We start from the raw sequence: 26,123 nt of genomic DNA on the forward strand, positions 1-26,123 counted from the left end.
TCTGAGACTTGAGTTCCAGAAGTTCAGTTAGACCGGACACTAACTCATCTCTAGTAAGTTTAGAAAATACCTCTTCAGAATCTGATTCTGATGTAGATTCTGATCCGTCATCTTCTGTAGCCATCAGCGCACAGTTGGCCTGCTCATCTTCTGAATCATCTTCTGACTCATCCCAGGTTGCCATAAGACCTTTCTTCTTATGAAACTTTTTCTTGGGACTTTCCTTCTGAAGATTTGGACACTCATTCTTGTAGTGTCCAGGCTCATTGCATTCATAGCACATGACCTTCTTCTTGTCAAATCTTCTTTCATCAGAAGATTCTCCACGTTCAAATTTCCTTGAACTTCTGAAGCCTCTGAACTTCCTTTGCTTGGTCTTCCAGAGTTGATTTAGCCTTCTGGAAATCAGGGACAGTTCATCTTCTTCTTCAGATTCTGATTCTTCAGGATCTTCTTCTCTAGCCTGAAAAGCGTTAGTGCATTTCTTGATATTAGATTTTAATGCAATAGACTTACCTTTCTTTTGAGGCTCATTTGCATCCAGCTCAATCTCATGGCTTCTTAAGGCACTGATCAGCTCTTCCAGAGAAACTTCATTCAGATTCTTTGCAATCTTGAATGCAGTCACCATAGGACCCCATCTTCTGGGTAAGCTTCTGATGATCTTCTTTACGTGATCAGCCTTGGTGTATCCCTTGTCAAGAACTCTCAATCCAGCAGTAAGAGTTTGAAATCTTGAAAACATCTTTTCAATGTCTTCATCATCCTCCATCTTGAAGGCTTCATACTTCTGGATTAAGGCAAGAGCTTTTGTCTCCTTGACTTGAGCATTTCCCTCATGAGTCATTTTCAAGGACTCATATATGTCATAGGCTGTTTCCTTGTTAGATATCTTCTCATACTCAGCATGAGAAATAGCATTTAGCAAAACAGTTCTGCATTTATGATTATTCCTGAAAAGCTTCTTTTGATCATCATTCATTTCTTGCCTTGACAGCTTTGCGCCACTGGCATTTACTGGATGTTTGTAACCATCCATCAGAAGATCCCATAGATCACCATCTAGACCCAGAAAGTAACTTTCCAGTTTATCTTTCCAGTATTCAAAGTTTTCACCATCAAATACCGGCGGTCTAGTATAACCATTGTTACCGTTGTATTGCTCAGCAGAGCCAGATGTAGATGTAGTCTTTTCACTTTCATCAACCATCTTTTAAATGAAGCGTTTTTCTCTTCCTGAATCTTTTCTAAACACGGTTAAGTGCTTGCACCTTAGAACCGGCGCTCTGATACCAATTGAAGGATAGAAAAACACTTAGAAAGGGGGGGATTGAATAAGTGTGACTTTAAATCTTGGACGATAAAAATAAATTGCACAATTATTTTTATCCTGGTTCGCTGTTAACGAAGCTACTCCAGTCCACCCCCGCAGAGATGATTTACCTCAACTGAGGATTTAATCCACTAATCGCACGGATTACAATGGTTCTCCACTTAGTCCGCAACTAAGTCTTCCAGAGTCTTCTGATCACAACTTGATCACTCCAGGAACAACTGCTTAGTTCACTCCTAAGACTTTCTCTAGAGTCTACTGATCAACCTGATCACTCTAGTTACAAACTGCTCAGCCAACTGCCAAGACTTCCTAGAGTATACTGATCACACGATCACTCTAGTTCCTTACAACTTAATGTAATCAATTCTAAGAGTTTACAAATGCTTCTTAAAAGCTATAATCACAACTGTGATATTTCTCTTACAGTTTAAGCTTAATCTCACTAAGATATTACAACAGCAATGTAGTGAGTTGATGAAGATTCTGAGCTTTGAATGAACAGCGTTTCAGCAAGTTAATTTTCGTTCAGAGTTGTTAAGAATTTTGTAACCTTGCTTCTCATCAGAACTTCATATTTATAGGCGTTGAGAAGATGACCGTTGAGTGCATTTAATGCTTTGCGTGTTCCGTACAGCATTGCATTTAATGTTATACGCTTTTGTCAACTACCTCGAGCCTTGTTCACGCTGTGTCTACTGACGTTGCCTTTAGTAGCTTTAACGTTCCTTTTGTCAGTCAGCGTAGTCTGCCACGTATACTTCCTTCTGATCTGATGTTTGTGAATACGACGTTTGAATATCATCAGAGTCAAACAGCTTGGTGCAAAGCATCTTCTGATCTTCTGACCTTGAAGTGCTTCTGAGCTTGATACCATCTTCTGATCTTCAGTGCTTCTGATCTCATGTTCTTCTGATGCTTCCATAGACCCATGTCTGATTCTGCTTCGACCATCTTCTGATGTCTTGCCAGACCATGTTCTGATGTTGCATGCTGAACCATTTGAGACACCACTTCTGAGCGCTGAATTATGCGTACTCTTTATATATTTCCTGAAAGGAAATTGCATTGGATTAGAGTACCATATTATCTTAAGCAAAATTCATATTATTGTTATCATCAAAACTAAGATAATTGATAAGAACAAATCTTGTTCTAACAAGGTTCTCATATATGTGGAGAAGTATATCATAAAATTTTTACAAATTTATATAATAAGCCAACAATAATACTCTTTTCCTTACAAAGCCAACAGTAACTCTCATATGCGTGGTTGCTTATCCTGAATTATTTCTACAATTTAAAAATGGCTGAGATATAATTCCACTTCTCTTTTTATGGTGTTACACACTTTTATCTAATAAGCCAACAGTTATACTCTATTTCGAACAAACAATACAATGTGATAACAAATATATCTTTTTTTATCTTCATACCCAAATTTTAGCATATTATATCATACTACAATGTCTCAAGTCATTTTATAATTACTTCTCCAAAGCTACACGTCAACTGATGCAAAAATACAGGCTGTTTAGTCGGCCCCTCTCCAAAATTGGTACTTTTCACCATAATCTATACTGCATACACCAAAGCTCATGAGTGGATGTACTCTTTGTGTTCCCAATGCAGCTTTCTTTACTCTAATAGCCACGTATAACCAATAGATCCTGCCCCCACATTTCTAATTTCAATTTTTTTACTTCTTTTATGTTATGCAGACCATTTGTACCTGTCACACTTTTTTTCTTTTTCCAAATGCTGCTTTTTAAATGTCAACTGTTATTTTCTTTTTGGTTTGCCCGCCTCTCTACCCCACTATCCAAATAACTTTGTTTTCAAAAATTTAAATTTCATCTTTCATTCTTTCAATAAACCGCCAACACTCAAAACAACAGTCAAACACTCAAATTTTCATCTTTCATCATTCCAATTTGAACAAAACTATGGCTTCAAGTATGTTCAACAACTAAATGGGAACAAACATCTTCTGCAACTTTTCATTAACAATTGGAGTCAATATTTGGGAGGTTTCCATTGTCAACATTGTATCCTTATAAGGTATTTCTTCCAACCTTATTTTGCATTCTCAAATTCCTGTTTTGGTCATATTCTTACAATAACAAATTGGCTGTTTTTGTGAACGAAGTAACTTTCTTGGAATAAATGGAACCTCCACATTTTACCAACGAACAAACCCCAGCTTTTCTGGCTAGGAAAAGAAGAAGGCTCACGTTGAACACAAAGAAAAACATCTCTGGCATTGTTAGTTCCTCTCTATCGTCTCATCAACATCTCACACCCGTGCCAAATTTGCTAACATACCAAAATATTAACACTACACCTCCTACCACAACCCAACACCAATTTCCTGTATCAACTAGCCATCACATAAGAAACATCCTTCCATTTGACTATACCAATAAGGAAAATGTATCCCCATATTTCATGCAAAATCAAACAACTACTCCCATTCCAACTATGTCATCCACGAAACATGCACCTTTACAGACAACTGGATCAATTTCCTGTCATACAGCTTCTTCTAGCCGTCCCCTAAAATGCAAAAACACTGCAAAGACACCATTTTTTACTCTTCCGCTTAGACAAAATCTTATAAAGAGCTTCAATAAAACCACTCATACTCATAAACCAACTATAAATGCCAATACCAACCCCCAGACAACACCACAAACAATGCAGTCCCGTACCCCACAGTCTCAATTTTATACAACATTGGCTGCTGCTGATTACTCAAGCGATGATTCGAGCACCCAATCTGATGAGGATAATGCTATGGATAACAATTCTGATTCGGATGGAGGTCAACTTGCGGTTCCTTTAGTCAATTGCCATGATGAAGGTCTATATTTATTACCACAACTATCCTTATATTGTTAATGTTAATTTGTATAATCTGGCAGTATTTTTAACAAATTTGCCTCTTTGACAAATACAGTTTACTCTGATATTGGAGATCCTGTATGGGAGTGCAAACACTGTGATGCCTATATGTGGTATCAGGAGCGTAAAGGGAAGTCAAGACATACAACTATTCCAAATTTCAGTTTATGCTGTAAGGGAGGCAAAATTGTTGTGCCATTATTGGTAACACCACCACCACTTCTTAACACTCTTCTATTTGATCCCAATTTGAAAGATGCAAACAACTTCCAAAACAACATACGAACCTACAACGCAATGTTTTCATTTACATCCCCTGGAATGAAGTTTGACACTTCCATCAATGAAGGCGGAGATCCTCCAACATTACGAATGCATGGACAAACTTGCCATCGAATCGGCAGCTTGCTTCCTGAACAAGGAGAACTACCAAAATATGCTCAACTGTATATATTTGATACGGACAATGAAATTGACAACATAATCAAATGTTTCAAGTTTGGTTATTTCCTTCTCTCATTTTTTTTCTTTGCATTGCACTTTCTTTTTAGAGATTAACATAGTATATTTCTCATGATAGGGACAGCAATAATGTTGACAGGTCTATTGTTAGTAAGTTGAAGTTGATGTTAGATGAATATAATCCTCATGCCAAAGCTTTTAGAATGTCAAGGGATATGATTAAACAAACAGGTTTCCAAGATATCAAACTGAAACTTATTTCAGAACGATCTTCAGATGGTCGTGTCTATAACCATCCCACCGTATCAGAGGTTGCTGCTCTTATCGTTGGTGATGTCGACACCGCATCTAAGAGAGACATTATTGTTCGACACCGTGACGGTCATCTACAAAGGATAGATGAGTTTCATTCAGCTTATCTGGCCTATCAATATCCAATGATATTTGCATATGGAGAAGATGGATACAGAGATAATATACTACACAAGTATAAACATGAACAGGAAGTTACAAAGCAAAATCGTCAAACTATCACCGATTGGTTGTGTTTCCGATTGCATGAACGCAAAGGCAAGGCTAGGACACTTCTTCATTCAAGGAGACTATTTCAACAGTTTTTAGTCGATGGATATACCATGATGGAATCAGAATGTCTTAACTGGTTGAGAAAAAATCAATCCAAGCTAAGAGTTGGGAAATATACAAAGCTTAATGAACAAGTGTCTGGGAGCGCCACAGAACAACCACATTCTAAAACTGGAAGAAGAATTGTCTTACCATCCTCATTTGTAGGTAGCAAGAGATACATGGATCAGTTGTATTTCGACGGAATGGCTATTTCCAGTGCTATTGGTTTCCCTGATTTATTTTTAACTTTTACCTGCAATCCTAAATGGCCTGAGATTACACGTCACCTATCCATGAGGAATTTAAACCCAGCAGATCGCCCAGACATAGTTTCAAAGGTCTTCAAAATGAAGTTTGACGACCTAATGGTTGACATAACAAAGCGACATGTTCTTGGCAAAGTCCTGGCCTGTAAGATTTTTAATCCATATGATATCTTTTATTTATCAACTACATCTTGCTTATTACTATAAACATTCATCTCATATTCAACTGCTTTCTTGGTTTTCGGACATCTACACTATAGAATTCCAAAAAAGGGGGTTGCCGCATGCTCATATTCTCCTATTTTTACATCCGCAAAGCAAGTATCCCACTCCACCAGATATTGACAACATAATTTCAGCTGAAATACCAGATCCACAACTGCATCCTAGGTTGTACCAATTAGTTAAGACACAAATGATGCATGGTCCATGTGGTCTTGCACGACCAAAATGTCCATGCATGAAACATGGTAAATGTTCTAAGTTTTTCCCTAAAAAGTTCAATGAGACTACCATTGTTGATCATGAGGGTTATCCAGTTTACAAGAGAAGTTCACAAACTTTTAATGTTGTTAAAAATGGTATTACCTTGGACAACAGGTCTGTGGTTCCGTATAATACCAGGTTACTCCTTAAATATCAAGCTCACATCAACATGGAGTGGTGTAACCAGAGCACCTCAATCAAATACCTGTTCAAGTATATACACAAGGGATACGATCGAATCACAGCATCTGTTTCGCGATCGGGAACTTTATCCAATAATAGTGAGAAGGTAATTGATGAAATTAAGGAATACCTTGATTGTAGATACGTATCACCAGCTGAAGCATGTTGGCGGCTATTTTCATACAAGATTCATGGAAGGAAACCTGCTGTTGAGCGTATGTTCTACCATCTAATCGGTGAAAAGCCGTTGTACTACACTGATTTTGAAAGGATGGAAAATGTTTTAGAAAAAGCAAATATAACAGAATCTATGTTTACTTCGTGGTTAATTGCAAATGGTCAGTTTGAAGATGCAGCACAGTTGACATATGGCCAGTTTGTTTCTAAGTTTGTATATGTGAAAAAAACCCGCTCATGGAAACCAAGAAAAAAAGGTTTTACAATTGGAAGGCTCATTTGGGTTCCACCAACTACCGGGGAACTCTATTATCTAAGGATGATGCTAACCGTTGTGAGAGGACCAAAAACTTATGAAGACATTCGCAAGATCGGAGACAAAGAATACGACTCATTTAGGGACGCATGCTTCGCAATGGGATTCCTGGAAGATGATCGAGAATATATAGGCGCTATTAAAGAGGCCAGCCAATGGGGATCTGGACATTTCTTGCGCAAATTATTTATTGTTATGCTTCTTTCTGGGACTGTAAACAAACCCGCATATGTGTGGAACAAAACGTGGGAACTGCTATCGGATGGAATCTTGCACACCCAAAGAATTTTGGCATCAAACAAAGGTACATGATATTAGTTTCTCAATACTGTTATTCAAAAAAATCTGCATACAATATATTAATGAATGGTTCTTTTATGCAGCTTTGGTGCTGACCGAGGAACAAACAAAGACTTTGACATTAATTGAAATCGAAAAATTGCTGCAAGCAAATCGCAGGAGTCTTAAAGATTTCAAGCCTATCCCATATCCAGATGAGTATGTACTGCAACAATTGGGAAATCGATTGATCTATGAAGAAAGAAATTATGACATCGATCTTATGAAGTCTGAATTCCATAAACTTTTCACTGCTCTAACAGGTATTTTCGATTATAATTTAACATTGCATTTGAAATAAAATTGAGATATACCTATGGCTTCCTAATTCAATCTTATATTCTTCAAGATGAACAAAGGAATATTTTTGACAAGATAATGTTTGCTGTTAACAAACAAAAAGGGGGTGTATTTTTCTTACATGGTTACGGAGGCACTGGTAAAACATACATGTGGAAAACACTTGCGACTGCGTTGCGTTCTAAACATCAGATTGTTTTAGCAGTAGCTTTGAGTGGAATAGCATCATTGTTGTTGCCTGGGGGCAGAACAGCTCATTCTAAGTTTAAATTGCCTGTGCCCACATTGGAAAACTCGACGTGCAAAATTGAATATAATGATGAGTACGGACAATTACTTCGAGAAACCGATTTGATCATTTGGGATGAAGCCCCTATGGCAAGCAAATTCTATTTTGAAGCACTTGACAAAACCTTAAAGGATGTTATGAGTACCGGTAGCAATTCTACACTAATTTTTGGTGGAAAGGTGGTAGTATTTGGTGGAGATTTCAGACAAATCTTGCCTGTTATTCCTAGGGGTAGTAGATCCGATATTGTTCACGCTACTATAAATGCGTCGTATATATGGCACTCATGTCAGGTTTTGACTTTAACCAAAAACATGCGATTGAAGGGGGGCAGGACTGATGAAGAAAAGAAAGAAATTGATCAAGTTTCGAAATGGCTTTTAAAATTGGGAGAAGGCCGACTTTCTGAGCCTAACGATGGTGATGCTGAAATTGATATTCAGCGTGAAATCTTGATAGAACAGTTTGATGATCCTATTGTTGCTATTGTTAACAGTACATACCCTGCTTTCTTGGATAACTTTAGATCTTTCGATTACTTGAAAAGTCAGGCTATATTAGCATCAACAATTGAAGTTGTTGAACAAATTAATAATCATGTTCTAAACAAATTAATAATCATGTTCTAATCATGTTCTAAACATTAAGCCTGGATTCAGCGATTCAACAAGGTGACGACCAATCTTGTAGCTGGAGGATCACGCAGCTTAAAGGACAGTCTATCACCCCTTTTCAGTTGTTTCTCCCGGGCAAACTCATACCAACCATGTCCTATATACTTCTCAACACAGTATTTTCTTTCAGCAACATGGATTTCACACTCATAGCTTTGTCCTGTTTTTGCATCAACCAACACAATAGGCCTTTCAATCAATTGGCACCTACGTATAACCTTCTGCGGAATTTGCTGCACATAAACAAATTATTAACACATAGGTACATATAACAAATTTATATTTCGAATATTTTTATTACTTACAAACACATTCTTTCTAACACTCCTTCCAGATTTAATTTTCTTCTTCCATACAAAATACCGTGCAGTCCTACGAATTTCTTCTTCACTTGACTCATCATCCGAACTGAAATTCCATTTGACCATATAACAAACTTTAAACCGTTACTTTTAATAAATCAAAACATTTTCACCATCCAAATTTTATAAACACTACATAACACAATACCTTTCACCATCTGAAGAAACGGTAATCTGAGAAGGCCTATCCTTCGTTGACAATTTTCCTTTGTTAACAACACTTGCATGCAGCCCCCCTTAACAACACCTTCATCGAATTTTTCAGATTTTTCACCCAAATCAATGTTTTTTCCCTTCACATCTCTAAGTCCTTGAGCTTTCCCAGCTTCTTCTGAAGCACAATCATTCTGTTGCATGTTACCACCGTCAACGGCGGATGAAACCTCTCTTTCTTTGCTTGCATTCATAACAGCTTTCTCCATGACCGTTTTTTCCTTTTCCTCCATAGCTAGGCGACGCTCTTCCATGTCCTCCCGAATTGCCTTCTCTATCTTCAGACGTCTCCATGCTGTTTCCGCTTGCAAATCTTGCAAAGTTCTGAAAAATCAAACCAACAATATTATATATTTGTTCGTCAAAGCAATACTTAAGGAAATTACATTTTTCAAAACAAATTATGAAAAGGAAAAATCTAATTCTTTCCTTTCAACTGGAAACACAAACGGATTGAATGGGGTCTTGCTTGACATTTCTGCAAACTACACAGTAGGATGTGACTTGATGTTGCGTAAAGAGCTTGGTAAATCTGTGGAAAATCTAACTGCACCTCTACCTACTTTATAGACAAAGATGTGAAACTTTTCCCCTCAACTTGTAGTACAACGTTAGATTGGGCCTCTGGCCCACGATTTTTACATTAGCCAGTTCTGTTGCTAAGTTTATAATTTTTTAATTTTTCATTTATTTCTGATTTTGTATTTTAATCTTTATTGGGTTCGTTTTGCCTTGGCCCAATTCTCGACCCAATTTAATCAAACAAATTACACTATTGTGATGCTTGGTTAATAGTTTTTTCTTTTTACATTTATTTCAGATATTGTATTTTCATCTTTGTTGTGTTCATTGGCCTTGCCCGAAATCTCTACTCAATATAATCTAACAAATATGCTAAGTTTGTTTCATCTTTTTTGGCTGCATTAGGCCTTGGCCCAATTCTATAAATACAAACTAAACATATTTTTGGTACACCTTCAAAACCATAATTTAATTCAATGTTGGAAACTTAGATTAACGATTCTAATTAGAAAACTAAACAAACTTCTCCAGTTATCCTCCTTTATCTAACCATTTAACACTTATTTTCAAAATATTTTTTATTTCCAACTATTGCTGTTTTATATTTTTCTAAATGAACTATAATTTCTGGTAACATGTACCAATAACACCTAAAACATAATTTAACATTACTTCATAACAACTTCATAATAACATCATACTTAAACTACAAATTTCCAGAGTTGCTCCAAAACAGAATACATCCATACATTTTGTTCTAAATATTTAAACATCCCCAAAATAATTTAGTACGTTACCAACAACACACATATCCTAAGCATAATTCTTACACAATTTCACATAAAGATGATCAGCAGCTGGTGTAATCCTAAACCACACAATGTCACGCCTCCTGAAATTTTTTTAACTGTATACTCATACCAAAAGTATAATATCCAACTTATGCCAATGTATATATACCAAAAAAAATCCCACAGCATTCAACTAACACTCCAGTGCTATATCAAAAATATATATATATATATCACAAACACCCATTTATATAATTAAACTACTATAATTACCAGTACCAAAGTGCAGATACTATCAACTTAGGTTGTCCATACATATTTTACAACAAAATATAATAAAACTTACTTAATCATCCACAAAAGTCACGGCATTCTAAACCAAAAGACAAATAACAAACATCAAATTCTTCATTCATTCCCACGGACAACACAGACCAATATTTCTTCGACAGGGGGGTACCTAATGGTGAAATGCAGAATATCACCTTTCTTGAAAATCCTGCTTTTCCCATATTTCATACCACCCCCTGCAAAGAAACATTTCGTTCATATCATCTCTCTTCTTAAGGACACATTTGTAGCCCTTGCATTGGTCGGTGTCATATAGGCCGATGGCAGTCTTGCCTTCCAGTTCACATCCAGTAATGACATCAGCAGGAATTTGCTACACATTCAATATAAATTACTCGAGTTAACACAACGCATTACTTTAGGTCACTTGAATTAAATCCATACAAAGGGACAGGATTACTAAATAACTTACAAGAACTTGTCTGCCCATTGCTCTTGGTTTTGAAACCACCTTGGTCCTGGTTTTTTCTTTTTCAATTACAACAACCTCATCAGCTTCCCTGTTAAACAAATAAACATTTCAAACTATAATACTAAACCAGAATATACTACTACAAAAATGACACTTGTATTTATATTGGACAATTTTTTATGATTTATCTTCTATATATAGAACATAAATTAATATATTTACCCTTCTTCAGCTTTATCCTCTACCATAACTGCTTTTCCCTTCCAATCTGCACTCCTTTCTTTTCCATCCCTCTCCTCCCTGCATCCAGAAAATCAACAATAAAACTTTGTAAATAACATTTCAACTATAATGACTAAATCATTGCCATTATTTATTATGTAATTGTTATGGTCTTTATCATACATGAATCAGAACTTTTTCTAACTACCAAATACCAAGTTTTACCTTTCTTTAACACCTGAACTTTGTCCTTTCTGAATCTTTCGGAGGTTCTTGCGATCATCACTTTCATTGTCGAGCTTGTCATCCCTGCATCCCGAGGAACAGCCTTAGAACATGTCTCAAGGTTAATATAATAGTTACAACATCAGTAACAGAAGTTAAATCGACTGCTATTCCATGTCACAGCTTCTTATCAACTGAGAGTATCTAATTAGCATTTATGAGAGTATATTTTTAATAAATCTGTGAAAATGTTTTTGGTGAAAATCTTTATTCCATCTGTCTTATAAACATTTTAACTAATTTCACATAACTTATGCTAATATCTATAACCTACAAAGTAACAACTATATCTTACATGCATCAAAACATGTCTAGCCTAAACGTTCCTAATAACAGACAAGCAAACCAATCAATATGTAAGTAACACAAATCATTTCTACATTTTACCTCTCTGAATCTGAAGATAATTCAATAACAGTACGTCGTGCTTCTCTCCTGGACATACTACTCCTTTCACCAACACCAAGGACAACCTGTTTTCCCGCATTCCCTTTGGTATTTCCAGATCGATTTCCGCCCACCCCAGAATTGAGAGCTTGCCAAGTTGCCTTCCATTTAATTGAAGATCGTCTTTTCTCAAGAGCACCCATAATCACCCTAAAATGACTTTCACGTTTCCACAAGCATCCCCTCCACTTTCTACGGTTGGGTCTTTCCCAACCTTTCCTCCATTCCCCTACAACAGTAAACAACTCCATCACTCGCCGAATCTCGGCCTCCCTCCTCAGTCTTTCCCAGTTATTCTCCATCGCAAGTTGCTCTTCGTTTCTGATTTTGCAAACACAACAAATTTAACTTATAAACCACAACAATGAACATGCAACTCATAAACGATGAAAACATGCAACTTACCGGTCTGGAATATTGAAGGGCGAAGAATACGTCATTGCTCCGAGAATGTATTTCTTGCAGCGTCGCAAACCTGCTCCTTACCGCTGCAGCAAAACCCTAACTTGCTATTTGGAAGTAATGGCTTTTCACTTACAAAACTAACATTAATACGTACTTTCAGATGTTTCTATGTTGGGCCAAAAATGCTATTCTTAACCTAAAGTGCATATCGTTGGGCCCTTTTTCTATAACATGGGAAGTACATTACTTTGTCCTTTTTAAAAAAAACATAACATGGGAAGTACATTACTTTCTTGGAAAATTTGTCTTTTTGTGAATACTTTTTTGGGCAACTCAATTTATTGTCATCTCTGTATATTTTTATGTTTTGGACTTATTATAATTTCTTTTTTGGTCACATTTTGACTTTTGTGTTGTACTTAGTACAATATATATATATATATATATATATATATATATATATATATATATATATATATATATATATATATATATATATATATATAGATTTTAATATCTCATATATCAATTTTCCTATTTTTAACATTACATTTAAACTTCAATAATATTAAATCTATTTCTACACCTTTCATTTATGTTTGAATGTTGCAGCCAATTATTCTACCATCTTTGATATACTCCAAATTAAAACATTTTTGTTATATATTTTTAATGTTTCATGTTTTAAATGTTGCAGCCAATTATTCTACCATCTTTGATATACTCCAAATTACAACATTTTAGTTATATATTTTGAAATTTCAAATTCAGTGGATTCAAACCATTTACTGAATGTTGTAATTATATTTTACCTAATGCAGTGGATTCAAACCATTTACCTGAATGTTGTAACCACAAACTTTGTTATGCCTACTAAATTATTCCTTCATAGAAACATTACTATATAATAACTAATGAGTATGGTGTATCTCTGCAATATCTTAATGCAGATGTACCTAATTTATAGAAAATAATGCCCACCTTTTCCCCTCAACTTGTAATACATTTTGAGGTTGGGCCTTTGGGCCATGGTTATATAAATGAACCATTGGTGTTGGTTGGTTTATATCTTTTTAATTTAACCTTTTTTTAAGGTTCTTTTATTATTTTATTCGGTTCTTATTTTACACCATAAGTACCCATATGTTATTCAGTTATCTAAAAATAGTTTAACATCCTCCTTATCTAAACTTATAAAAAATATATATTATTTCCAAACTACTTTTTATTTGTAACTTTTTCTCTTCCTTCTGGTAAATATCAAACTTTATATGATATGCATAGCATCCATTCAAAATTTATTTAAATTACTGATATTCATACTTTAAAGCATTATAACATAATAAACTACGTACAATCTTTAACATAAATAACTTGGTCGGCTACATACCATCTTTAACACAGATTCACATAACTTCATAACAATTTGATAATAACATCATACTATAAATACAGATTTCCAGAATTTCCCAAAACATATTACTACCTTACATAAAGATGTCCAAAAGATATTACTTCATCAACAACAACATCCATGGCCTAAACAGAATTCTTAAACAATTTCACATAAAGATGATCGGCAGATGGTGTAATCCTAAACCGCACGATGTCACGCCTTCTGATATTCTTCTTCTTCGCATATGCATACCAAACTGGACCAATATGCTTCTCCAACTTCATGATCTTTCCATTTCTCTTAGCACACTTAATTCTGGCATTACATGACTCCCCACTATCTTCATCAACAAAAACAATTGATCTCTGGTTCACCTTTAACCATTTTCTTGAAACATACCTGGGAAAATGCTTCAAATATACAACATCCAGGATTCAGAGATGCAAACTACAAAATGCAATGCTATAATTATACGAATAACATATACACACAGATCTAAAAACTACAACACAAATAAAAAAAAAACACATCTCATTCCAGAAATTTAGTTTACCAACTATATTTTTACTCAGAACTACTTTCTCAAACTTATTTCATAATGACTGCTACTTTCACATGCAACAAATTTTTTTACCAAATCTCAGACAAAGATCAAAAGTCACCTTTTTTATCATACCATAACATTTTTTTTTTGAAACATAGCCAAAGGTTATCTCCTTACACCATCTGTGTTCAACAATTTCAGGCTCATCAGGATCAAAGCTGAAAACAAAACACCATAATAAAACAAGTATATGAGATTTATGACATTATAAGCTTTAACATTCTATTTTTCTTCCATATAACGCTTATAAAATACACATGCATGTTCCACAGCATTAACCAATTTACAAATACATTTTATACCTGGTTTCATCCGATGAAATGGAATGCTTAGCCGGTCCTCTTTGTAGCTTTGGATAAACCATTATTTCGTCTTCTATTTCGGCAGGTTGCTTCCCTTTTTCCCTAACATGTGATGATCTAAGACCAAATAACACATGCAAGGGTTTAAAATGACTTGCAAATTTTTTCCATTTCTACGACATAAGTAATAAATTTAAACATATTCATTCAACTTACCCATAAACGGATGCGTTTCCCAGAGGACCTGCCATTGATTTGCAAGAGGATGGTTTCAAGAAGATGATAAACACTTCTTAAATGTGAAAATGGGTTTCCGAAACAACAACAACAGTATTATATGAAAGTAGATCCTGTAAAACGTTTTACTTCCTCACTTTAGAAAGGTTAAATAATTTAACTTATGGGCCTTCGCCCTTTTTAAAGTTTTGGTCCGGGCCTTCTCCTTTTGCTTTTATACAGAAAGGCCCAATTATATACATGGTTTATTGTTATTCAATCTAATATTTCAAATTTATTTTTTATTAAATAAAAATTATTAAAACTAAAATGTAAATCAACTACTATCTGTACATTAATTCGGTTTAACATACCAGAACCCGTGCGTACGCACGGGTTTCCGACTAGTTTATAATAATAGCAAGAGAGAGAGAGAATATAATGAGAGGAGGGAGCTTTGATTTGTGGAAGAGAATTCTGACACATCTTTTATCTTCAATATATCATAATTATTATTGAATGGCTTTTCTCTTTTCTTTTTGAGATAACAGTACCGTTGGTACTTTGAGAAAGAGAGTATTAAGTTTTCATCTATTAACAATATATAAAAGTTAAAGTACCTGGAAATTCCACGATTACCCTAACTGAGTTTAACTTCATCTAATCTAATAATTAAGGGCAACTTAGTCCTTTTGTTAAATGCTGTAATATGGTTGATTGTAATTTGAATTTTGCTAACATGGCATCACTACAAAAATCTACACGATTCCCACTCTTCAATTTCCATTTTTATTTTTTTAATTCCATAATTAAATAATTAAATCAATTGCATATTTATTTGGATTTCAAATTTCAAATTTCACCTTGAGAAATGAAAAACCACTTCCCAGTTTTCTAAAAAGTCACTTTCCAACTTTTTTTTTGGGAAAATGAAAAGAATGCACCGTTTGAATGTCAAATCAGAAAACCCTAAACCATTCATTATTATATATATATTATCTTTCTCCACAAATTACCATCTCACTAAATAAGCCAAAACTCTTTCTCTTCCAGCCTTCCCAAGACTCATTCATCTCTCTCTTCTCTATTTCTCCACCTCTGTACCAAGTTCCCCATGGCTAATCGAGAAAGGTGAACGATGGGACACAAACCCTAACGCAAAAACACGAAACCGCACTGATTCCATCACCAACTTCGAAAGCGCAGCCGTTTCAAACCACCTCTGAATCTGCTCCCGTGAGACTTCCCTTCGCCACTCGGATGTCATCACCGAAATCTTCTGCACTCATTTCCATTACAGCCACCACCATAATCGTTTCCGGTCACTTATCTGATTTTTGTTTTATTTTTAGAAAATTTTGAAATCGATTTGTTCGTTTGTTATGTATTTGAAGAAGCAAGTGGCTTTGAAATCGATTGTTTCGGGCAAGGTATAATTGTTTGACATCTGATTGTAGTTAGTTGTTGATATTTTGTTTGGACTTTTGGTTCTTTGTGATAACATGTTGTGGTGCTTTAACGTGTGTGTGTGTTTGGAATATCATAATAGAGTGGAGGGAAAAAGACCGAAGCTTGCTGGTATTACTAACCAGCTCTGGAAATCGGGGAAGGGAAAAAGACATGTTCTTGATGGTATCACTAGCAATAAGAGATTGATATGCATGTTCTATTCATTTTGGTGGACCTCTTGGCTTATATTTTGTGACGGTGTTTGCAGCTTTCAACTAATATTCTATGCATGTTCTATTCTTGATGGTATCACTAGCAACTGGTTTTCTTTTTTTTTTTTGGTTCATGTTGAGTTTGGTTTTTGATATGAGCATCATTGTTTTGAGTTGTATGGCTTTCTGTTTTGTAGTTTTGAAGATGGTTTGCAGAGTTGGAAGGTAGAGTGGACTGTTGTGATTTGGTTTATTTGTATTGATTGAAATTTTGGTGAGTGAAAATATGGAAAGTGGCTGCAAGAACCCTCTGTATTATGCCAGGTGTTTCTGAACTGTATATTATCTTCTCTTTACTGCAGAGCTGATAGTGAACTGATGCGGTTGTGATATTTGAATGAAAATGTATATGGTTTGGTAGGTTAGCTGAATTGGTTTATTTGTGAAGCTTTTTTCTTTGTACCTTTAGAACTGAGTTCACTGTTTGGATTATGATGGGTCTGTTTTTTTGTGTGTGAATGCAGGGTAGTACTTGAATGGATATTGATGTGATTAAGTAGAGTCTGCTTGTGTATGGCAGTGGGTTGAATTTGAATGATTGTTGCAAGTTGAGTCATTATTTGCAGAGGCTTTATAGATTGAACATGGCAAGACATGGTGGTAAGAGTATTCAAGAAGAAGAAGTGGAAATGGCTTGAAAAATAAAGAAATGAAGAGAAATGGTTTGAAGATGGAACGAGAATGGGACCAAGATTTGGCTGTAAAAATGTTTAGAATAATTTTTGTATTTAAATGGTGTAATTGTCTTTGAATTTTGTAATTGATTTTTGTAATAAATTGTATGGACATGTATTGTAATGGATTTGGATGAACACTTGAATGGAGTCTCTTTTTTTTTTTGTAATATACTTTTTGTTTCATGATGGACATTGTATTTTGATGAGGTGCAGAGCTTTTTGAAAGGGAATTGTTTGAATGGTTCATGAATGAATATTGAAGTAGCTTTGATTGACTATACTGAATTCATATGCTAATTGGTTGGTTTTTTAACAGTAATTTTTATTTCATCTCGGAGCTTTCTTTTTAGTTTTCTTTTTTCAAATTATTGGAGCATTAAAGTGATTGGTGTGTCTCTGTTTATAGGGATTTTATAAGCGGAACGAGTTTATTAAAAAATGAGAGGGTCCAGTACTAGCACCAACACGCCATCAACTGAAGTATTTTACCGATAAAGAGATATACGAAGCAATGGATGGGTTAGCTAAGCTTCAAAACAAGAATGCTCATCAATTAGCCATGGAAGTTGTCCGCAATTATCTTAGTGTAGCTAATAAAGACCAATCAATTTATTTGATCTATTTTATTTTATTTCTTATCATTAAATATTATAAGAGCCATTTATTGATTGTGATAGTAATAAATGCATAAAATCAAAGTTATTAAGGATATTTATAATTGGTATTAATTTAAAAATAAATTATGCATCAAATATAATATACCTAAAATAATAGTTTACCTAATATAACTTTTATTGCAATGACTACTATGTATAATTAAAATAAGAGAGTTTATTTAAGATAATTTTAATTTAATTCATTAATTTATTTAAGGTCACTGTATCACTGGATTATTATTTTATTTTGAGAAAATTTAAATGCATTTTTTTATTTGCATGTTTTAAATTTATGGTTGTTTATGTATTGTTTTTGCACCTTCATGTTTAATACTTCAAATAGGTCAATGGATTTGATAAAAAAAAGAGGTTAATTAACTGTAGAAGTGATATTTGAAATTATAAATAATAAATAATAAATTATATTAAAAATTAAAAATAATAAATTTTCTTTAATAAAAAACCATGTGAAAAAAATGATTGGATTTTTGAAAGAGATATAAAATTTAAACATTTAAGAAAACAAGAACCACATGTCAGTGGAGGAGAGGATTTGCAAAATTTTAAAAACCAACTTTCCCTTTTTACTCAAACAAACCCTCCATTTTTTTATCTTAATAATCATATAATTTATTAACATAATCTCAAAATTAAAATTAAATTAATTTTGATTTAAATTCTTAATATATTTAAATTCTTAATCATATATTTTTATTTTTATACTTATTTTTCTATGTTTTTAATAAAAGGTGAAAAAATGTATAAATAAAAAATCGAAAAAATGATTAAAAATAAGAGAAAAATGCATTTTTTTATTTATTTTGAAGATTGTTATTGAAGATTAGGCATGCATCTAAGATTAAAAGTGACTTTTCCAGTCTTAGACATAGAAAATTATAACTTAATTAAGAGTATAATTATATTAAATAAAAATTGACCATACTGAATTGAAAACTATTTATTGTCAATCATAGCTACTAATCTGATTCAATTATAGAAATAGCTACTAATTTTAGTACAGTGTTGGTTTTTCTCTGTATTTAATACTATAAGCAAATTCTGAGGAATGACTCACTGACCAATTCAAATCAATTTTAAAGCCTAATTTTATGTCATAAACAGTAATTTTCGTATCATTATCTTAATGCATTTATTGTTTACCTTAATAATACATTTTTCATAAAATAATCTGACATTTATGACTATTCAATTCAAATTCAAATTACATTATAATTATATATTCTGACATTTATTGAGAACCACAAATTACACTACAATTAACGTATTCTGATATTTATTGAGTCACTACAAATTACAATACGTGTAAAACTCAAAAGCCAATTTTTTTTTTACAATTGCATTTATCGGATACAACTCACAATGAGCTCCAACCACCAAAATTCAGTCTATATAGACGCACCATTTTCATAACACACAAATATCTATGAATATAATATATTATTGTAATTTTGAAAAGAATTATGTTAATAAGACTCAATAAAAAAATATGAATAATTTAAAAAATGGTATGGCATTATTTTAATAATGAAAAATAGATTTTTATTTCAACACCATTCATCTTATTTTTATTAAATGTTTTCCTATTAATTGAATTTTAATTTGAATTCAGGATGTCATAAATACTTTTTTTTAAAATTATTTAGTGTTTTGTGTTAGTCATGGTTTCAAATTTAAATAAACAATAATTAAATAAATCAAATATTTATGATATTTTATTTTAGTTAAACAATAATTAAATGAAAACAATGTTAATAACTGTCATACCCTAATTTTGACCCCCCCTGAGATGTCATATCTTTTAAACTTTTCATCAAAGACAAAGCAGATACTCAGAGCAGTCACTTATTCATCTGATACTTAGTCGAGGGTGTTCAGGAACAAAAGAACTCAGGCAAAGGATCAATCAGAAAAAGGGATGGTCTCTAACACAACTATGGGACTCAAAAGCTTCATTCTATCCACCTATGATTGATTAGATACCCATCAGCTGGACTAAGGATTGCTTACCTCACCAGTCTAGGGTTTTGAGCCCCATCAAGGACTAAAATCAGGGGTCACATTTGGGAAACCCTAGAAAGCTCAAAGGTATCACTCAAAGACTTCAACCATTCTCAAATAGTTCATATGACAATATCCATATGGCATTACACTTCAATTCAAGGCCTACAGTCATCAATTTCATCTGGTCGACAATTAGGGTTTTTGACCTAATTCACCAAGATAGTTGACTTTTAATCAGGACATGGATCCAAAACTCAAAGCATGACTCAAGAGCTTCTATTACCTCAATATAATCCATTCACATCACTCATTTGAGGAGGAAAGTTTGATTCATCACAAAAGTCCAAGAATTCACTTCATTTGGAAAAAGTCAACTGAACAAGATCACCTTTGACTTTTTGGAAATTTTGGTCAACCATGACTTTTGAAGTTTTAAATCATCAACATATGATATTTGAAGTCATTTGATCAAGAAAATCAATCAAGAATCAAAAGTCAAAAGTTTGACTTTTCATACTTAGAAAATTTTCTAAGTGTTTTCAAGTGATTTTTGCCAAACTTTGGAAGGGATTTTCTCAAAATTTCACCTACAAACTGAAAAAAACTTTCAACATGAAAGTTGTATATTTTGATCCAATAAACAACTTTGACACATATAATTTTTTGGCTAAAAATCAACCATTGAAGAGTTATGGAGCTTCAAAGTGGCTGCCTTCACAAAACATGCAAGAAAACCCTAGTTTTCTTCAAACTTTATGGGACTTTTTCACTAATTTCCCTAAAGAATTTGGGCAAACACCAAACTAATGAATTGAAGTACATGTTAAGGGCTTTCCAAATTATGCTCAACCTTCTCCAAATTCATTTTGATCTAAGAGATATGATTGATCAAAGTTAGGCACTTGAAGTGAAAATTATAGGTCATGTGCAATTTGGAACTTTGCAATTTTGTGCAAATGACTTCTCTAAATGATGCTACCCGACCTTTAATACATCTGCAAGCAGACCATACATCCATTTTCATCATTGCATAAGGATTAGAGAATATTCCCAAAAACAAAGGCATGTGATTATGTAATGATTACATTTGAGAATTTATGGCAAGATGATGAATCACCAAAGGAATCTCTTCCCAACCAATTGGAGCTCATTTCTGTCTCAGATTTGTCCCCTAAGATCAAGCAAAATCGAGGGCTAGGGGATTGATCAAATAGAATCAAAATTCCCATCATTGCATTTTGGATATTTTTGAATTCCTTCATAACCAAGAAACCAAATCAACCTCACTAAGTAACCACACTCCTCTGCAACTATACTGAACCATTTGCCTATAAATACAAGTGCTATCCTTCATACAATTCACACCAAAGCAACCTTATTCCTTGCTTTCTCTTTCTCTTCTCATGCTTATGGTTTTTCAAAGTTCTTTGGCAAGAAGAATCGTTTTCTTCAAACCAGAGCTTCTCTTTGGAAAGTAAGCATTCTAACATCTCAAGGGGGCTCATTTGAGGTGATCCAAGCACCTGGATCACTTTTGTAGGTGGAGGAACACCATTGTTGCTTTCACTTTGGAGCTGTTGCAGTTAGAGGTCCATAGAGCAATTCAGAAGGTTTCAAGCAAAGCCAAGCATCCAGACACGTTCCTTAGGGCATAGTGAAGTTGTTCAGATGGCTGCAGCTCATCTGTAACTGAATATTCATCCTCCTCCATGTCCACTTGAAGCTCAAATCGAAGGTGTCGGGTAGAGCAACTCAGAAGGATTGAAGTCACAATAAGCATTCAATTAGCATCATTGAGTCCCAAGGAAGCTTTTAGGATCACTCACACAAGCCCAGGTGTTCCTCATCATCCTCACGACCTCCATTTTCAGAGGTAAGTTTTTGAACTCCAACTCTTTAATTTAAGTACTCTTTGTGATAAAGCTCGATACTATCTTGTTCAGCATCATCAGAGGATTGAAAACCCTCTATCATCATTCATTTATTCATCTTGTTTGTCATTTAATTTCAAATTTAGGGTTCATATGTTCTTGGTGTTTTCTGAGAAATTAGGTAGCTATAGTTAATATAAATAAATGTTAGTTACATATCTGGATTCGTGAGGAAATTTAGAGCAAGATTGATGTTTACATCATGCCATTTAGTTGAGAAACCAGAGAGTTAGAAATTTGAAAAAATCTTTGAGCTCGAGGAAGAAGATGAACATGGCGCGCGCAAATTTGAAACTTCTGGCTTGTTCTAAAATATATTATGTTGGATGCATGTGAATAACAAACCACGCGCGTAGCCCAGATGGTGGGAGTTTTGGTTAGTGACTTGGAGGGCGTGAGTTCAAGCCCTCTAGGTGACAAAACCTTATTCTTTATCACTTTTTCCACTTAATTTCTTCACAACTTTAACCAATTATTTAACCTATCAAATTAATTCATTTTGACTTCATTTTTTACACACTTGTTGATTAATATATATATTTTATGAATAACCAAAAAAATCACAAAAATATTATTTATTTTGTATGTTTTTATTAGGTTGAAAATGGTGTTGTTTTAAGTGGTTTAAAATACGTTTTAATATATGTTTTCACTAAACTTTCAAAAAACCTAATACCTCATGAATATTTTGTGATAAAACCCTAAGCCATTTAGGTCTCAATTAGGTTTAGATTTCATCTTTACCCTAATTAAATTGACTTTTTGTCAAAATTCAAAATTGTTTTCACAACAGTATTTCAATCAACCGTTTCTCATAAACAGTAAATCATTTTCAAGTGGGCCTCTAATAGAGTGTAAGTCCCAGCACCTTTTTCTTTTCATAGTTTGTTTTCAAAAACTGTATTTACAAAATCTTCTTTCGGTTTTCAAAACATTCTTCTGGTACTTGAAGGGCATTATTCCCGGTGAAACTCTTCAGATACCTATGTGACCTTTGTCCATCTTCACTTCTTCTGTTTTCAAAACCCTTAACTGTTTATAATAAATATTCAACTGTTATCAACAAAACAACAAAAATTGTTGGTAAGGCTTTGTACATACTTCTTCAAAGGCCTCCACTCCATCCAGGTTAGGCTTTACAAGCTTTCAATTTACAGTCTTTATTTAAATTACTGTCAAATATAGAACTGTTTATATATTGTTTAGAACTACGTTTGAGTGTAAACCCTAGGACAGTTAAACCATATATATATATTATAGGAATATGACCTAGGATTGAGAATGTCTTCCCGGTGAAGGCTCTTTCCTAATTAGAGATCTGTAGTTCAAACCACCAAGATGAATTATTCCCAGTGAAACATCTTGGTAAAAGCCTTAGAACCCAAAATAGGACACATCCACCCAAAGAGGAATTATTCCCGGTGAAACCTCTTACCCATTTGCTTAGAGCCAAAATAAGTTCAAAACCACATAGCTTTCTCTTGTGCTATAACAAGGACCCTCGATGATCCTCGATTAGCCTCCTCTTGGGCTTTGTACAAGGACCCACAGGCTTCTTAAAAGCATTTCCATCTTCCTCTTGAGCTTGTATACAAGGACCCATCAGATTTCTTATAAACATAGGAACAGGTCTTTAGTTACCTTTTAGCCTATCCTGGTGAGTTTCTTCCATTCTTTAAACCAGACTTTAAACAAGCTAAGCTTGTCTCAATCTCATATTGAGTACACTTTTTGGAATGAGAGACATGGACAGTCTCTGTCACCCTTATCTTCATTAATCTTCCTTAGCAGAGTCTAGGATCCATATTTGCTTATCCTCAGCCAGTGTCAGCCTTAATCTTGGGCTTTAAAACAAGAAGTCTCCATTAGTTAATCTTTCTGCCATAACAAAAACCCCTGGAAAGGGTTAGCCTCCACACATTCCTTCATTTTAACAAAAACCCCTGGAAAGGGTTAGCCTCCACATCATTCTTTCATTTTAACAAAAACCCCTGGAAAGGGTCAGCCTCCAAAATCACTCCTTCAAATCCAAAGATTCATTCTTTCAAAAAGATAAATTCCCAAAAAAGGGTCAAAACCCCTGGAAAGGGTTAGCCTCCAAAAGTTCAGTCTCAAAAGTTCAGTCTTTTAATAGATTATTTCTCCAGCTGATTCAAAATCCCTGGAAAGGGTTAACTTCCAAAAAACATAAAAAATAAATTAGTTTATTAAATCCTCTAGCAGAATAAAACTCCCCCGGTGAGTCTTTCATTTTTAAGTTAGCCATAACCTTGGGCTTTGTACAAGGCAGATAAACCATATTTTCCCTGTGTCAAAGATTCCTAATCTCTAGGATCTTTTCCCCATAGAGTCTTCCATACTCGGTTTCTTTAAGAGTCCGCCACAACCTTGGGCTTTGTACAAGGCAGAAAATAATCTTTCCCTAGCTAGAGTAGCCACAACCTTGGGCTTCATACAAGGCACAAATTAATAACTTCCTCAGCTAAGAGTCAGCCACAACCTTGGGCTTTGTACAAGGCACACAAAATAGAGTCATTCATAGTCTTAAAAAACTCAGTTATCCTCAGCAGTTAGCCACAACCTTGGGCTTTGTACAAGGCACACACAAATAGAGTCTCCCTAAAAAGAGTCAGCCACAATTCTAGGCTTTGTACAGAACACCAAATAAAATCCATCAATAAACACTTTCCAACTAAAGTCAGCCTCAATTCTGGGCTTTGTACAGAACACAAATTCCTTGTAAATTAACCCCCAGTAGAGTTATCTCCCAGAGTCAATAAAAACAATTAAAAAGCCTCAAGCTTGGGCCTCATGCAAGCCAGTTAAAGTCAAATCTTTTATACAGTAGATAGACATAGCTTATCTCTATAGAGAGATATTTTTACTACTCTACCACATTCATACAAACAAATATCACATTTCATTTTAACTTCAGTCAAGTCTCCCATTTAGGATTTTGAAAGGCATGAGCTGGCAGTAAAACCCAGACATGTGATTAACTTTCCCTAATTTGGATGAGCACCTTTCTTTCATTCAAGACACAATTGACCGGTATACTTGCACATACACAAGTAAGGTCCCCCTCTTGAATGAAATGAATTCAGTTATTCTGTCACTCTTTTAAAATGTTTGTGGTGGAATAGTAGAAATACCTCTCTGTAAAGATGACTTCATGTCTCTTTATTGTAAACAGAGATTTAATTCAAAGCTTCAACCTTGAGCTTCAAGCAAGGCACCAAAAATAATTAATTTCCCTAATTAGTTCCCCGAACTACATTAAGCTCTAACTTCCACTAGGGATATGTAGGCATGAGGTTCACAAGGAATCTCAGCGAGCTAATAAAATACCAAAAATAGTCAATTTGTTTTTCTGTCTGTCTGTCTGTCTGTCTTTTTTTAAATCAATTCAATTCTCTCTCCTAACACAAAGGAGAAACTTTCCCAATCATTAGCAGTAAACACAATCACAATGACACAGAGAAGGTTCCCGTAGAGTACTACGGATATGTAGGGTGCTTAAACTCTTCCCTATGTATAACCGACCCCCCGAACTCTAGAATCTCTAGTCTAGGTGAAATCCCCACACTTAGCAAACTCCTAGGGTTTAGTAGAGATCTTTTTTCCCCTTTCCTATTCGTAGGACAATAAGAAAGTTCGTGTGATATCGTAGGAAGAACTGAAACAAAATTCATCCCATCCCGGGCGCATTCTCCTTCAAAATTTCGCGTGAAGGGTCTAGTGTGCCGTCCTCCCAAGTGAAACGGGGAGGTAAAAAAAACGACACCACAGAAAAATGGCGACTCTGCTGGGGATATAAGTGTTAAAAACCTTGGTTTTTCATCCAAACCAATGGTTGACCTGTTGTTGGTCCAGCCCCAATGAGGAATTAGGGATGCCAAATTCCCCCTCAAACAAGAGAGGTCCTGCCTAACCTTTGTGTCATATCATGTGTTTGCTGCATTTATATTTGTTTATATTGTTTTTTCAGTATCGGGAAAGGGCTTGATTCCCCCTTGAGGTGAGAAATCCTATACCCGGATTTGAGTGCAACATAAGATAGGATGGAGGATGTCTTCTCGGTGAAGGCCCTCTAATCTTGGTTTCCAAATCTACTCTTGGGATTTGCCTGGCTGGTTGTGATTAACTGCGCCAATGCATTCCGAGACTGATTTGTACCAGGAGGACCTAGAAACACATTAATCCCACTTAAGGCCTTTTTTTTAGGACGTAGA

General features: G+C 34.5%; 3 protein-coding genes across 8 annotated transcripts; all 3 read left to right on the forward strand.

The window, feature by feature from the left end:
* Positions 1–3,499: 3,499 nt before the first annotated feature.
* On the forward strand, positions 3,500–5,799 carry LOC131637003 (uncharacterized). The gene is made up of 3 exons (XM_058907572.1): positions 3,500–4,196; positions 4,293–4,683; positions 4,818–5,799. Exons 1-3 carry the CDS (start codon positions 3,500–3,502, stop codon positions 5,797–5,799), a joined length of 2,070 nt encoding a protein of 689 aa, XP_058763555.1.
* Positions 5,800–6,052: 253 nt separating this feature from the next.
* On the forward strand, positions 6,053–8,311 carry LOC131637004 (uncharacterized). Its single transcript, XM_058907573.1, has 3 exons — positions 6,053–7,058; positions 7,138–7,356; positions 7,443–8,311. The coding sequence occupies exons 1-3, from the start codon at positions 6,053–6,055 to the stop codon at positions 8,309–8,311; spliced, it is 2,094 nt and encodes a 697-aa protein (XP_058763556.1).
* A 7,601-nt stretch (positions 8,312–15,912) lies between these two features.
* On the forward strand, positions 15,913–17,427 carry LOC131636995 (uncharacterized). Of its 6 annotated transcripts, XR_009294248.1 has the most exons (4): positions 15,913–16,639; positions 16,743–16,770; positions 16,908–16,962; positions 17,070–17,427. XR_009294248.1 is itself a non-coding variant. In XM_058907564.1 (3 exons), exons 1-3 carry the CDS (start codon positions 16,387–16,389, stop codon positions 16,933–16,935), a joined length of 309 nt encoding a protein of 102 aa, XP_058763547.1. In that variant the 5' UTR covers positions 15,913–16,386; the 3' UTR covers positions 16,936–17,427. The 6 variants fall into 6 exon arrangements, 1 of the variants encoding a protein (XP_058763547.1); XR_009294245.1 differs by having other exon boundaries at positions 15,913–16,819; XR_009294247.1 differs by having other exon boundaries at positions 15,913–16,770.
* Positions 17,428–26,123: the final 8,696 nt, after the last annotated feature.

Source organism: Vicia villosa, unplaced genomic scaffold (assembly GCF_029867415.1).
Source record: "Vicia villosa cultivar HV-30 ecotype Madison, WI unplaced genomic scaffold, Vvil1.0 ctg.001884F_1_1, whole genome shotgun sequence".
NCBI classification, from domain to species: Eukaryota; Viridiplantae; Streptophyta; class Magnoliopsida; order Fabales; family Fabaceae; genus Vicia; species Vicia villosa.

What these genes read in the sequence shown, in the direction of transcription:
- LOC131637003 (XM_058907572.1), top strand. Translation starts at nt 3,500, where the DNA reads ATGGAACCTCCACATTTTACCAACGAACAAACCCCAGCTTTTCTGGCT. An exon ending in AGTCAATTGCCATGATGAAG is followed by an intron (nt 4,197 to 4,292) that starts GTCTATATTTAT and finishes TGACAAATACAG; the next exon opens with TTTACTCTGATATTGGAGAT. An exon ending in CTACCAAAATATGCTCAACT is followed by an intron (nt 4,684 to 4,817) that starts GTATATATTTGA and finishes TTCTCATGATAG; the next exon opens with GGACAGCAATAATGTTGACA.
- LOC131637004 (XM_058907573.1), top strand. Translation starts at nt 6,053, where the DNA reads ATGAAACATGGTAAATGTTCTAAGTTTTTCCCTAAAAAGTTCAATGAG. An exon ending in AATTTTGGCATCAAACAAAG is followed by an intron (nt 7,059 to 7,137) that starts GTACATGATATT and finishes TCTTTTATGCAG; the next exon opens with CTTTGGTGCTGACCGAGGAA. An exon ending in ACTTTTCACTGCTCTAACAG is followed by an intron (nt 7,357 to 7,442) that starts GTATTTTCGATT and finishes ATATTCTTCAAG; the next exon opens with ATGAACAAAGGAATATTTTT.
- LOC131636995 (XM_058907564.1), top strand. Translation starts at nt 16,387, where the DNA reads ATGTTGTGGTGCTTTAACGTGTGTGTGTGTTTGGAATATCATAATAGA. An exon ending in TGCATGTTCTATTCTTGATG is followed by an intron (nt 16,640 to 16,742) that starts GTATCACTAGCA and finishes TCTGTTTTGTAG; the next exon opens with TTTTGAAGATGGTTTGCAGA. An exon ending in ATGGTTTGCAGAGTTGGAAG is followed by an intron (nt 16,771 to 16,907) that starts GTAGAGTGGACT and finishes TCTTTACTGCAG; the next exon opens with AGCTGATAGTGAACTGATGC.